This window comes from Myodes glareolus, chromosome 11 (assembly GCF_982192425.1).
Source record: "Myodes glareolus chromosome 11, mMyoGla1.1, whole genome shotgun sequence".
NCBI lineage: Eukaryota > Metazoa > Chordata > Mammalia > Rodentia > Cricetidae > Myodes > Myodes glareolus.
In genome coordinates this window covers 55154115-55168408 of record NC_142036.1, presented here as the reverse complement: position 1 = coordinate 55168408, position 14294 = coordinate 55154115, and the positions used below count along the sequence as shown (strand labels likewise).

Genomic DNA, 14294 nt, shown 5'->3' with positions numbered 1-14294 from the left:
GGAGATGCAGTGAACCTGAAGAGCGTGTCTGAGGTCCTAGCACTGTTCCTAAGAAGAGGGCGAAGGAAGCCGTGGAGAAGTAGACAGTGTTGGGGCCTCTGGTAGGAGACCTCGGTTTAACAGATTCTATCTTTGTCGTCAGTTATGACACCCTGGGGCTCCTCTGCTTAGTAAATCCCAGCTTCTCAGCCCCAAATGTGCATTTGCTGAGCATTGCTTTCAGTTTGTTCCACAAAGTCCTATTGTGGTCATTGTCACAGTAATCAGATTAGAAGCGGAATGTCTGCCTGGGCCTCAGGACCCAGTGGTTCATGCATTAGCTCTAGGAAACAACTGCTGACTGCAGTGCTCCTGTGGAAAGGACCAGTCCTCCAACAGCACAGCCTTAAAGACAACACGCATCTGACCAACTTCCCTAAAGCCAGGTGTGGCCAAATATGTGTGAAGAGTCCTTTGTCTACAATGATGGGAACGTGAACGTGAATCTCTCCGTCCCATCTGCCACTGTGACCCGCTGTGGCACCATCCCGTGTCCTGGCTGCTGCTGCAGACCACCATTGTCCCTTCAGCCTAGCCAATATGTCACCTCTGGGCTGGCATGAATATTAAGAGGGATCCTCTCAGGGACAAAAACACCAAAGAGGAGCCTGTGAGAACAGGTGACTCAGCTGGGTGTAGAGCCCTTGATTTTCCACCTCTGCCTTGTTCCTAAGTGGCCACTGTGGCACCTTAAAAGAGGTTTATTTATCACATCAGACCTTGAGTGGAGCCCTTGAGATCTGGTAGATTTGGTGAGGTTACAGAGGATGCTGAGCTCGTGGAGGCCAGGGCACGGTCCCCTTGATGTGTAGAACTTAAGGGAGCAAATGTTTCAGTTCACTCTGCTGCCGGAGCAGAGCGCTCCAGGCTGGTGATACAGAGAGAATGTCTGGGAAGTCCAAACAAGGCCGGGCGTCTGGCAGGGACTTCCTGATGCATCATCTGGAAGAGCAAGGAGCAGGCGCAGGAGACCAGAGGAGACGCCCACGGTCACATTTGCCCATTAATAGGGACAGAGCTGTCACAGCCTCATCCCTCTGAACAGCCCACAGCTCACACTGTCTCAACACTGATGAAATTTCAAGCGGGGTTGAGCATAATAGGGGACCGGAGAAATGATAGCGGTGCATGTTGCTTCTTTTATTTGGTTCAGTTCAAATAAATTATGGGAGCAGTATCCTTATAAAATATATACATATATATATATATACAGGCACTGGTGAGGCGTGCCTTTAATCCCAGCACCTGGGAGGCAGAGGCAGGTGGATCTCTGTGAGTTCACGGCCAGTCTGGTCTACAGAGCGAGTTCCAGGACAGCTAGGACTGTTACACAAAGAAACCCCATCTTGGCGTAAGCGGTGCGGGGGGGGGGGGGGCTTGTTTGTTTATTTTTCCTACTTAGAGGTACCTTCAGGTCTGAGAAAATTCTCACACCAAGTTTCTGTGAGCTAGGTTTATTGCGGATTTACTAATCCACATGTAAGGGCTTTATCATTTTCACCAGAAAAGCCCTTTTTGGCACTTAGTTGAACATAAAAAGGAGTGTTCTTAAATTTCATTTCTACATACCTTTTTAAGATACCACTGTTTCACCGTTATTATAGAAAAAGTCACAAGAATACTTCTCGGGGTTGAGAGAAGGAAAGGGTGCCTTGTGTCTTTAAAATATCATGTAGCCAGTCAGTGGTACTTGCCTTTAATCTCAGCATCAGTCGAGGCAGGCGATTCTCTGTGAGTTTGAGGCCAGCCTGGTCTGCAAAGTGAAATCCAGGACACTAGGGCTGCTACACAGAGAAACCCTGTCTTGAAAAAAACAAACAAATAAAAAGCATCATCTAAAGTTAGTAGAACACATTCTTAGGTCCCAGATCAAGAAGTCACACTTACCACATTATATTCCAAAATATAGTCTGGAAAAAACCTCTGTTCTCCCGGCTTACTCTGTAGAAGGCACGGTGTTCTGATGATCTGGCCATGGGCTTTTGTGGTCAGAAGGAGGCAGGGGACTGTGAACTGCATCCCCAGGCCTCCTTTCTTTCTCCTGACACCCATTTCCTCCGGAGAGCGGGTGGGGGTGCAGGTTCAGGGCTGTGTGCAGACAGAAGGGCTGCAAGTGTTTCCACTTAGCCAAGAAGCAAGACAAGTATGTCCATTAACAGACCCCCAAGATCCCAATTAGTCTGCTCGTCTAAAATTACATCAGTTTAATGTTCCCCAAATGTACTCTGTCCTTAACATTGGTCTACTGTGTTTCTTTCTCATCAGTTTTAAGGAAGCTAGACTGTTGCTTTTAAGTTTTTCTCACCTGAAACATAAGATTTCCGCAGTGAGCTCCACCCCCTAGTTCAGCTGCTCATTTTACGTGTTCCTTTGTGGCTTTGTAACCCCGTGTATATTAGCTTAGTGTTTGCTAAGAAAGCTTCCTAAAGTCTGGCTTTCCCGCGTCTGCTTTGACTGCTTCAGCCAACAACACCGATCTGTTGAATCTGAGGATTTTTACCAGTCGGAGGTCACCTGGGTGTGGCACGAAGCCATTAGTGATGACCGTGGTAAATAGTACCTCGCTTTTTAGCCAAACTGGAGAAAGTCATTCTTCTTGGATTACTTGAAAAGCTAAGTTTTAGAATTTTTTGAAAGAAATTTTCTGAATATCTCTGTCTGGTTGGGTTCAGCAACTGAAGGTAACAGGAGACCAAACTGAACAAATGGACACAAAATGAGCAGCAGCTAGCATACTGAGTAACTAGTAATTGAGTGCTTCTTCTAGAATCATCTGTGGAGGACCAGATTTTGGTATTAAACATGTTGTTATCCGCCAGCTTTGCAAAATGCAGAATCCCATAGTGACTGCCGTGGTAATGTCACCATCATGCTGCAAGGTGATAGGTGTTCTCGGTCACTGAATTTATTTCACTGTGGAATGGTAGCAGTCTGCAGACAGGGAGTGACATGCCGTGACACTCGGAAGAGCTCACTTCTCTGGTGTCTGGAGCTTCATAACTGGCCGTTCTAAAGTCCCCCCAAAGGACTGCTGCACTGATGTTTCTTCCCCGCATAGTGTTCCTATAGCAAGCTCCAGCTCCCCGAATTCCTCAGTCACTAGATTCAGAGAGGCTGCCCTTGATCTCAGCCCGACCCTCTCATGCTCACTGCCCTGGTTGAGCATGCTGCTGAGCTGCGTTTTCCCACACAGAAAAGAAGCAGTACCGGGAATCCTACATCAGTGACAACCTGGACCTCGACATGGACCAGCTGGAAAAGCGGTCCCGGGCCAGCGGGAGCAGCGCCGGCAGCGTGAAGCACAAGCGTCTGTCCCGCCACTCCACGGCCAGCCACAGCAGCTCCCACACCTCCGGCATCGAAGCCGACACTAAGCCCCGGGACCCCGGGCCAGAAGACAGCTGTTCCGGCAGCGCCATGCACCGCAAGCTGAAGACCTGCAGCTCCATGACCAGCCATGGCAGCTCCCACACCTCAGGGGTGGAGAGCGGCGGCAAGGAGCGCCTGGAGGAGGACTCTCAGGATGACGGTAACTCCTGGCGCTGCCGCTTTCCCCTGTTGGTCCTGTAGCTTTGGTATCTGGTTAGCGACTAAGTAATGGTGGTAGGGAGTTCTGGCCGTCTCCCCAGGGACATGGTTGAGTTACCCGTGTCTGTCAGGGACCTTGGCAGCCTCAGGGTTGGCAGCTTGTGTGAAGTCAAGGAGGCAGAAGTCTTGTAGCCCTTTTGTCCTGTGTTCCTCTTCCCCTGAAACATTGCACCCAGTACACACCGTTAACCCCTAAAGTGTTTTCTTGAGTGTTCCCCATGCCACCGGAACTATAGGGCGTATAAAAGAAACACGGAACGTGGCTGCTAGGAAATTGCTCTCCGTGGGGAGAGTGCAGCAGATCCCACCCAGCCTGTGTCTGCCAGATGTAGCATTTGTTTGCTCCCTTTGTTCCTGTTTCACATGAGATCTGTGACATCTGGGCTTGATGAAAACAGACAAACAAAGAAACACGATTGACTCTGTTAGGAAAAGCAGCACACGTTAGGCCCCTGAACACTGCACGGGACTCCACAGCAGCCGCTTTGGGGCGCTCAGGTGGGCATGGGTCAGCAGTCCTCACCCTGGTGCTAATGACCCGCCAGCATCAGTTAGCCCCGGGTCACTGCTGCATGACCCTGCAGCCTAAAGAGTGGAGCGGTTGATGGCAGATGGTGGCCCAGAGGCTGTGGCAGTCACAGCGGTCCTTCAGAAGGAACCTGCCGCGGAATTGCGTTCTCGGTTCATTCTCAGTGTGGATATTTACCTGGCTGCCCTCGCAGTGTAGTGTGACTGTGGGTATGGTCTTCATTTTCCTCGGGCTCATTCAGTGTCTTCTTCCCCGCTTCTGTGTCAGAAATAGAGATGTTGGTCGATGACCCCAGGGACCTGGAGCCAATGACAGAAGAGTCACTGGAAGTCAGCCCCGACGTGTGCATCTACATCACAGAGGACATGCTCCTGTCAAGGAAGCTGAATGGACACTCGGGTGAGCTCTGCAGCAACCCACAAGCCTGTGACTCTGAGACTAGGAGGAGAGTGGGCATGCTCAGTTCACCAGGGAAAACAGCCTCTCCGGGTCACTTGACTGTCACAAGGCCAGGTGCCGTCTGTGGAAAGTGTGTGTGTGTGTGTGTGTGTGTGTGTGTGTGTGTGTGTGTGTGTGTGTGTGTTTGGGGCGGGGAATACCAGGAAGGGACTTTAACATCTTTTACCCAGGCTGTGGACTATGCTGTGCTATAGGGTGACTGACTTTCTTTTCTTTCCTTCTCCCATCTCCCTCCTTGCTATTATCAACCTGGTAATTAGAGAACCCTGTGGCCACAGAAGGAACCTTGGAGACCCTTCAGTTTGGCCTCTTTCCTTGTGTACATGACAAATATATAGAGGTTAAAGAGACAAGTGTCCATGCTAGAAATAGAAGTCAGGTCTCCAGGTCTGGTTTGTGTCCCCACTGTATTATATGAAGAAAAGAATCTGTAAGAAAAACCAGTGTAGTTTTTTTGATAGTCTTTTTTTTCTCTTTTGTTGTTGTTTATTTGAGACAGGCCTTCTCTGTCTCAAATTCCAGACTGCCCTAGAATTCACTCTGTAAACCATGTTGTCATTCAGAAAGGTGGACATTCTTAAATTGCATATTTGCATGAATTCTTCTAGAAAACATGCCTTCACAGTAACTTCAATGCTAGGGTTATATAATATTCTGTAATGCATATTTCCACCATCTGAAGTCAGCAATGTGAGTTTGTTTTAAAACCTCTGTGTGCCTCTATCACTGGTCTGTTCTTTAGGCTTAAGAGTTAGGGAGCCAGATCTGTAAAGGGACCCTGGATCCTTATTCCCCAACCACTTTCAGCTTTGATCAAGGGAGAGGCTCTTCCATCTGTCTCCCTAAATGGCAGACACCAGCTGTCAGAGGGAAACTAGATAGACACACAGTCACCTTCATCCCGCCTCCTACTGTACAGAGCACAAGGACCAATCCCTTGCAGAATCCCATTTGCTCACCCAGCCCAACCACACTTGTAGATGCTCAGACCAAACCGTGGCTGACCCACCCACAGTGGAGATGGAGCTCCCTCTCCACACCAGCCCAGGTTCATGATGCTGAGCCAGCCTTGGTATCTCCTGCCCATTTTCATTATGTGGAAATCCTCAACTGTGTGCATGTGATAAGTGCATGGGAAGTGCTGCATAGTTATGTTTGTAAAAAGAAAAGTATTTGAAGTGGTATGCACCAAAATGCCCATGAAAGTAGAATATGTGGGCCACTCGCAAGTGCTTCATATTTGTATGTTTCTGCTTTCAATCTTCATGAGATTATTAATTTTGTAATTTTGAATAGAAACAGAATTTAAATAGTATGGCTGTTAATATTTGATATGCCTTTTTAATAGTGAAAAAGGCAAACAGTGAATAGTTGAATTATCTGATCACTAGACATTGGATCATTAGATAGCCTTTACATGAGTTTTCGAAAGATACTATACAGAATTCCAAAGCTAGGCAACAAAAGTACAAGTTATATAAAAGTGATATAACTAAAACTGTTTATAGAACGTGACTTTGATGGGGTCACAGATGCTCTCAGTTTCTCCTTGCGCCACCCAGCTTTCCACTTTCTGTACCACATGGTCATTGCCTTTGGACTCTCACAGCGGATTGAGTACTGATGAGGGCAGCCATGCGGATCTGAGCATGGAGGAGAGTGTTCACAGGCATAGGAGCCAGAATATTACCAGAGAACCCACACAGAATCATCCCACATGCCCAATAGTGCGCGAGCCCTTCAGTCCTGTGGGATCTATTCAGGGGCTCACACTGCATCCCAAGCAAGAGCATCTAAAGCACCTGTGTATAAGCCAGGAATGGCTTCATGGTTCACGTTTCAATTGAGCTGCTTACTGAATCCTCTGAATCTACAAAGTGCATGCTAGGCTCTGTAGGCTGCTAGCAGTGGTGTGGTGGTGGGGGTGTATGTCCCTCTGAACCATTGTCTGTACGCCTCTGCTGGTCCTCACTTGTTTCAGTGGTGTTTGGTCCAATATCCAGCACGGGTTGGTGATTTTAGCCTCTGGAACGTTTTTGGAGAGTGCATCACTCCCACGTTAAAGTCAGAAAGGAGACTATCATCCTTGCATTTCTGGTCCTGGAAATGGAGGTTTCCTCGAGGCCCAGAGGTGATCACGGGCTGTGCTGATCTCTGAGACCCAGTGCTGAATTCTCACTACCATCTCCATCTCGATCTCTTCCCCCTGGGATCTGCCATGGGGGCTGTGGTCATAGTGACCTGTTGGCCAGCCGGAGCTCCTGACCCTTTTGGTCCATTACTGTTTAACCATCACGAAAATGCTGGTTGAGTAGCAGCCCTATTTGTAAAAGGAAGCTAATGAGATGTGGGGAGACTTGAGAGTTGGCCAGGATACCCAGACAGTAAATTATCTGGGCAGGTTCCAGCTCCCCAGATTGCAGAGGCCGACATCCTCACACCCAATGTCCACATAGAACCAAAGCTAGGAGATTATATTGGTGCTGCACACTGTCATACATGGTAAGGAGAAGGGAGATGCAAAGATGGAGTAAAGAGGCCTCTTCATATCTAAGGCCCCTATCTCATGCTATGAACAACTTACTCCTGAACCTCCCTGTCCCAGCTGACCCTTACTCATCACCCTCTGCTTCCTAGCAAAGAGTGTGTGCCACTAGCTGTGAGCCACTGGGGAGTCATCATGAGAGTCCTCAGTAATGGTCACAGCTGGCCTTGTTGGAAAATGTGTAGGAGGCTCATTGTTCTTTCTGTTTTACCTCAGGGTTAATTGTGAAAGAAGTCAGTTCTTCCACCTCCAGCTCTTCAGAAACGGTTGTCAAGCTGCGTGGACAGAGCACCGACTCCCTTCCACAGGTACTGGGCATTGAAACCTTTATATTGTCAACTGAAGTTACAAACATTCTGTCTTCGTAGGGTTTCTATTGCTGTAAAGAGAGACATTGACCACGGCAACTCTTATAAAGGAAGGCATGTAATTGGAGCTGGCTTCCAACTCAGAAGTTTAGTCCATCATCAGCATGGCAGGAAAACATGGCAGAATGCAGGTAGACGTGGTACTAGAGAGGAGCTGAGAGTTCTACATCATGATCCACAAGCAGCAGGAAGTGAACTGTGGGCCATACTGGGTATAGCTCAGAGCCCACCTTCACAGTGATGCACTTCCTCCAACAAGGCCACACCTCTTAATAGAGGCACTTCCTATGGGCCAAGCATTAACATGAATCTATGGAGGCCATTCCTATTCAGACCAACACATGCTTACATAGGACTGCAGTTCATACAAATGAGCAAAAAACAGCCAGAAGGAAACATGTCATGACCAGTTACATACAGCTCACTATATTCTGAATTTATTTTCATCTTGCTGGCTAGTTCCACTTATATTTGGGTTTTATTTGGATAATTACATACTTTGTCATACACTCTCTTTAGGTGGGAACCTCTGGTCAGTAGGTTTCTGAATAACTGCTTGTGTGTACCTGAGAAGGTGCATGTTTGTGTTAGTGTGTGTCATGGTGGACTGGCCACCTCAGCAGATGGGAGGATCATTGTTGAGTGTGGTAATTGGCAGGGCAGTTTCATTGAATTTCCAAAGTATGCTGAGCTACACTGTCTGCCGGCTGTGACCACTGATGCTGAGCTACACTCTCTGCCGGCTGTGGCTACTGGTGCAACTCTTTAAAAAATATTTTTTTGTTTTGTTTTTTGGTTTCTTTTTTTTTTTGGCTTTCATCTTCATAGAATCTTTAAAAATATATACATACTTATATACCCTTTTTCCCCTTCTTTTCTTTCTTTTTCTGGCATTGTGGCTCACTTTGTACTCTACTTACTTACTGCCACGTTGTTTTTGGGGGGTTTTCAGAGTGGGGGTGAGTTAATCCATTTTTTGTACTGCCATAAAAGAAGTCATACTATGAAAATGGCATTTATTAAATATCTTTCTAGAATTCCTGATATTAAACAGTGGGTGTAGCATGGAAAATTGAAACTCAAGTTCTGTCACCCCATGTATACTACACTGTACACGGATGTCACAGGTATCACAGCTAAGCAGCAAATGCCAAACCTACAACTCTGGGACATTTGTGTGCCTTGAGGGTTTGTGGTAATAACCAAATGATTCCATGTCTGAGCTCCTTTTGAGACCTGAGAAAACTATATCAAGTTTAAGGAGACATTCCATATAGCCAGTGTCTCTCATATGTGACCCTTTTTAGCAGAATGTGCTCCTGGAATGTTAGTGTCTAGAAAAGTGGTGTCCTTTTCCAACAAGATGTTCCTTGTGGTGCCAAACAACAAGCTTAGACTGTCTAGTTTCTCCACATCACCCAGTAAGCGTCTCCCATTTGTGTTACTCTCCCAGCCAGTGTTAACTTCTCTGTTTACACCAGGACCACTTGGATAATGAATTCAAAAGGCCTGCCACCTACTGGTACCATTTGGAAGGACAGGCCCTCTCTGAGTGTCTAGAACTGCTGTTCTTTTTCATTCTGCATTTTGAAATTTATTTTTTTATTAGTGGGCATGTGTGTGCACATACATGCAGGTACCTGTAGAGGGCAGAAAAGAGTGGCAGGTCCTAGGAGCCAGAGTTACAGACAGTTGTGAGCCACGGCTGTGGGCGCTGGGAACTGCTGGGTTTTCTGCAAGAGCAGCCTGTGCTCTTAACAGCTAAGCCGTCTTTACAGCCCCAGTTTCCTCCCGGTTGTCGGCAGCAAGAGCTCTATGTTCTGGACTCTTTAGAACTTGCTTCTTCAAGCTGTGTTTCTTGAGTGATAATTGCTTTTCCATTTCTAATTAAAATATTAGTAGACACAAACAGGAAGGGTGTTAGGAAGTTGAACTGCCCTATCCTGATGGGAAAAAAAGAAAAAGAAAGAAAAACAGTATTTCTATCTTTATAGCCTTCTTTTGCAGTAATTGCTGGATTTCTCAAGTGCTAGGAGTAGTTGCCCACCTGTCTTTGTTTTGGCTGTATACACTGGGGAGGGACACCACACAGTTTGTACCAGCTGGGTCTCTAGGCAGAATACAGGCACACTGAAACAGTCGATCGAAGTTCCTTCCCGCAGAAGCCGTGGGTAGGAAAGCACTTTGTAACACGGAAGGACTGCTAGACGTTTTACAGTTGTGCCGCGGCTCTCTCTGCTGGCCAGAGACACTGCCTTTCCAGGCAGTCCACATCACCGCATCTTCTCACCCTTCCCTTGTCTTGCAGACAGTATGTCGGAAACCAAAGACTTCCACCGACCGGCACAGCCTGAGCCTCGACGACATCAGATTGTACCAGAAAGACTTCCTGCGCATCGCAGGCCTGTGTCAGGACACTGCTCAGAGTTACACCTTCGGGTGTGGCCACGGACTGGAGGAGGACAGCCTCTACTGCAACAGCTGCTTGGCTCAGCAGTGCGTCAACATCCAAGACACTTTCCCAGTCAAAAGAACCAGCAAATACTTCTCCCTGGACCTCACCCACGACGAGGTCCCGGAGTTCGTCGTGTGAGCCCCAGTGCGGGCAGCTGCTGTCTGCTGGAGGCTGTGGAGCCCGAGGTCCTTCACATACTATTTGTGCCATATTTTTTTTCGCCCCAAACTTAGCTCTTTCTTTATAATATCCACGATGGAAACGAAAGCCTTGGGACAATGCACTTTAAGTATTATGCAGAGGTAAAAGATACATGGAATGTAAAAGGCAGACAAGTGCCCGGATGTTTATTGACCCTTTGGGGAGGTGTGTGCTTTAGAGCCTGCCCAGCTTCCAGACTTAGGCTGTGGTGTGTGTGTGTTCATCTCTTGTTTTCTAGTTCAAATACACGTTATTCACATGGAAGATGTTAGGCTTATCTGTTTGTTTGTATATATATATATATATTTTTTTTTTTTTTTAGCCACTCCCTCATGGAGCGCTTATGTCTTGAGGGAGGACAGATGGAAGTTCTCTCTTCTTTTACAGAGAGTTGTTTGTTCTTAGGTCCATAGCCATGGCTGCCTCACAGAGGCTGGCCCAAAATGAACGAACGCTGACGAAGTGGCGGGAGTCTGGGGTTCTAGCCAAAGATGCGTGTACAACGGAAGCGCTACTCAGAGCCGGGAAGACGTGTGCTGGGACTCCTTCACACAGTGCCATGCCCACTGTGCTGGTCTTCCAGCAAGCTCTGGGATTCGCTTGTGTCCGTGACCTGGTGCGGTTTGTGGAGTTTACAAAGCTGGTATATGTTAAAGACAGTGGAAATGTCTTAGAAAAAGTTTGTTTGGTGGTCTTTTCTTTGTTGTTTTTTTAATGGTGGCAATGCTAGTTTCTGCTTTAAAAAGATACCCTGTGTGTTTATATGTGTTTAAAACCTAATGACTCTTCATTTGGATTTCCGTGTATGTCTTGCACACATCGAATTCCTTGTTTAATGTTGAGGATACATTATTGAAAGAATGGTAGCCACAGACAATCAGTTGATAAATGTAGAGTTAAGAGTGACTTTCCTTGTGTGCCTTTGGCCAAGATTCTCAACCCTGATTGCATCATAAGACTTCCTCTGGGGAGCTTTGAAAACAAGCCTGGGCCCTACCCCAGGTCAATTTAAATCAGCCTCTTGTGGATGGGGCCCGGGTGATACTGTCTTTTCTTGTAAAGTTTACCAGGCAGAAGTAATGCACAGTAGGTTTGGAGCCCACTGATCCACAGAGTGTATTTTTATTAACTTTGAAATAAAAGTATGCAGAGGATATTAGTGATGGTGAATGGGCCGTGTTTAAGCAGGCAACCACTGCCCCGCTACTGTCACAGTGTGGTGAAAGCAACAGGGGACGAGTTAGCAACTTGACGTGCAGTGAAAATGCTGCTCGCCCTTCAGGAGAGGACTTCACTGCACAATGTCTTTCTAGGGGGTGTTTTTGATGATTTAGTATTTTACAACATTTGTTTACCATATTTTGATACTCCATTTTTGCTATCTGCCAGGTTTTATTAAAAAAAAAACAATGTATTATTTTCTAAAGAAGCTCATATTTTTCTACAAAATTATGTTTTCAAGTAACGAAGAAATAGACGTAGGGCGCGGCAGAACTTAAGCAGTGTTCGCTCTGGGTGGGAGTCAGTGTTACAGAGCCGGTGGCAGCCACAAGGCTGCCCCACCATGCTGCCCTCCTGTGCAGGCACAGCTTCCACAGAATGTCACCCAGTAACTCTCACCGGACCCTTTCGAAAGAAGAACAAAAGACAAAAGTTCTGTGGCCATGACATTATTTTGCTGTTGTCAAATGCTTTTAGAAGAACCAAAGTCTGATACCAGAGTATATCTCAGTCTCCTTGCAGAAGGCTGGAAGTTGAAGGGATGACTTAATGACTTCTTTTGCTTATGAGTCATTACACAATCTCACCATCTTTTCATAGACGCTTAGGGGCCAGGCCCTGGTGAAGTTGGTCTTCTTGAGAGCCCCGGTTGCCGAGCCCTCAGCGGCGCTTGCAGATACAAAGATAAAATAGTTGTTTAATTGGACAGGTCATACTCTGTATTCTTTTCCTCTCTGCTCCAGAATCCAGTCCCCAGGGCTCTGCCAGGGGCGTTGCTTTTCCTTCCCTCTCCTTTGGCTGGATTTGGGAATAGCCTTACAGATTTTTCAAAGAGGAAACCTACTAGGGATCATTTGTAATTTTGTGGTCCGTGGTCGACTCGTACACAGGTAGCTATGTGAAAACCCACTTTGAATAATTGACATTTTTGTATTGGGAAATTGTTTTTAAAAACAAAGGAAAAGAAAACGACACAGCTGTTACTGATGCTGCATTGGTTAACATGTCGATGACTGGTCAATAGACCAGGTCGGTACATGTCACCACCGCTCCATGTCACCCGCGTGTGTATTTGCCGCAGTGAGTGTTATATCTAAGTAAGCTGTAAATAATCCTTTCTGTGAAAGGATCACCGTGTCGGGATGATACTGAAAGTATGTTAAAAAAAAAAAAACTCGCATTATTTTGTAATTATTTCTTATAGGTGTTTCATGGTAAGATCGGCAGTCAATAAAGTTAACTTTTTGGCCTTAAAGGTATCTTTTGTTATTCGACTTCGCACTAAGCAGGAACCAGGAAGAAGTGCTCGCATGCTTTCATTGCGTTCTTCTGTCCCGCAGTAGAGGATATTTAGGACACCCTCGTGGAGGATGGTGAGAAGTGATGCTGAGTTCTGCAGTCTGCCAGGCCTGTGTTGCCAGATTAGGGCTGCACACGTTAATCCTCATGTCTGTGAGGCGGCGAGTCCTGCCAGCTAAGATTTCAAGGGCTTTTCCAGATACTGTGGCAAAGTCACACACCGCTGTCTCATCAGAGGCTCAAAGGACGTGTGTGTGTGTGTGTGTGTGTGTGTGTGTGTGTGTGTGTGTGTGCGCACGCACGCGTGTGTGTGTGTGTGTGTGTGTACATGTGGGCGCACATAGACCACAGTACCTGTATAGAGGTCAGGTGACAACTTGCAGGAATTGGTTCTTCCGTCATGTGGGTTCTGGGAATTGCACTCAGGTTATTGGGCTCAGCAGTAAGTACCTTTATCCACTAAGATATCTCCCTGACTCTTTAAAAAAAAAAAAGGCAGTAACTTTAGACATTTAAAACTGTCAGTTGTTTTTAAGTGGTTGCATTCGCGAGGCTGGAGGCCCTGAGGCATAAAGGGAAGGAGCCGGGAATTAGTGTCTAGAGATGATCTCTGCAGAGCCTCGCTCGCCCCCAATGGCAAGACCTTACCTCTGCTCTGATTTTCTCGGCTCCAAAGAGGCAGTAATAATTCAAAGGACTGTTTGAGAAATTAAAGTAATAAGATACCCTGGTGAGTAGGATGAGAAGCAAGAGCTTTCAGAACGAGTCATTTAGAAGTCTAGAGTGCACAGTGAGAGGTGGGATGGGTGTGTGTGTGTGTGTGTGTGTGTGTGGAGTTAGGGCCCCAAGCAGGCACTGTACCGCTGAGCTATAGCCCTTGGTTTTTTGCTTGTGTGTGTGCATGGATGCATGTGTAGGCCCAAAATTAACACTGTCTTCCTTAATCTTTCTCCACTCTATTGGGGCAGGTCGCATGCTGAACCTGGAAGTCATTAACCCTAGTTAATTTAGCTAGTCAAACTGCCTAGTCCCTGTCCCTGCCTTCCAAGGACTGGGATTACAGGTGGCCACCACACCTGCCCAGCATTTATGCGACTTCTGGGATTCCAACCCCCAGCCCTTATGTTTGCAAAGCAAGTGCTTTATCCACTGAGCTTTCCCCCTAGTCCTCCCCCCCCCACCCCGCTTCCTACCCCCAAGGCAGGATCTCACTGAGTTGCCCAGGCTGGCCTTAAACTCATGATCCTCCTGTCTCAGTCTATTGAATGAATTACAGGCCTGTATCATCAGACCTAGCTAAAACCAGAACTTTGTAGTGGGGTGTTATGAATGTTGCAGAGTAAATTGAAGAAGTCAATGGGAAAAAAAATCAGACCACTTGTTATTCATCCAATGCTACATCTGTCTTGTCTAATCCTCAGGCGATTGGAGGAATTGTCATCCTCATTTCACCACTTGAGGAAACAGTGAATCTTGCTCAAGACCCTGTCGCTAGTGAATGTTACCATGGCATTTACATTTTTATGTCTGAGTAATCTTGTTTCCATGTATGTATGAGTACCATGTGCACGCCTGAAGCCAGCACAGGCC

General features: G+C 46.8%; 1 protein-coding gene across 3 annotated transcripts in view; it reads left to right on the top strand.

The window, feature by feature from the left end:
* The window catches only part of Frmd6 (FERM domain containing 6), a 229011-nt gene extending 216351 nt beyond the window's left edge, over window positions 1-12660 (top strand). For all 3 annotated transcript variants that reach the window (XM_085697552.2, XM_048415483.3, XM_048415481.3), the window contains 4 exons: window positions 3233-3568; window positions 4424-4555; window positions 7377-7468; window positions 9837-12660. In XM_085697552.2, the coding sequence (XP_085553678.2) occupies window positions 3233-3568; window positions 4424-4555; window positions 7377-7468; window positions 9837-10121 (845 nt within the window). In that variant the 3' untranslated portion in view covers window positions 10122-12660. The remainder of the gene's footprint in view (window positions 1-3232; window positions 3569-4423; window positions 4556-7376; window positions 7469-9836) is intronic.
* Window positions 12661-14294: the final 1634 nt, after the last annotated feature.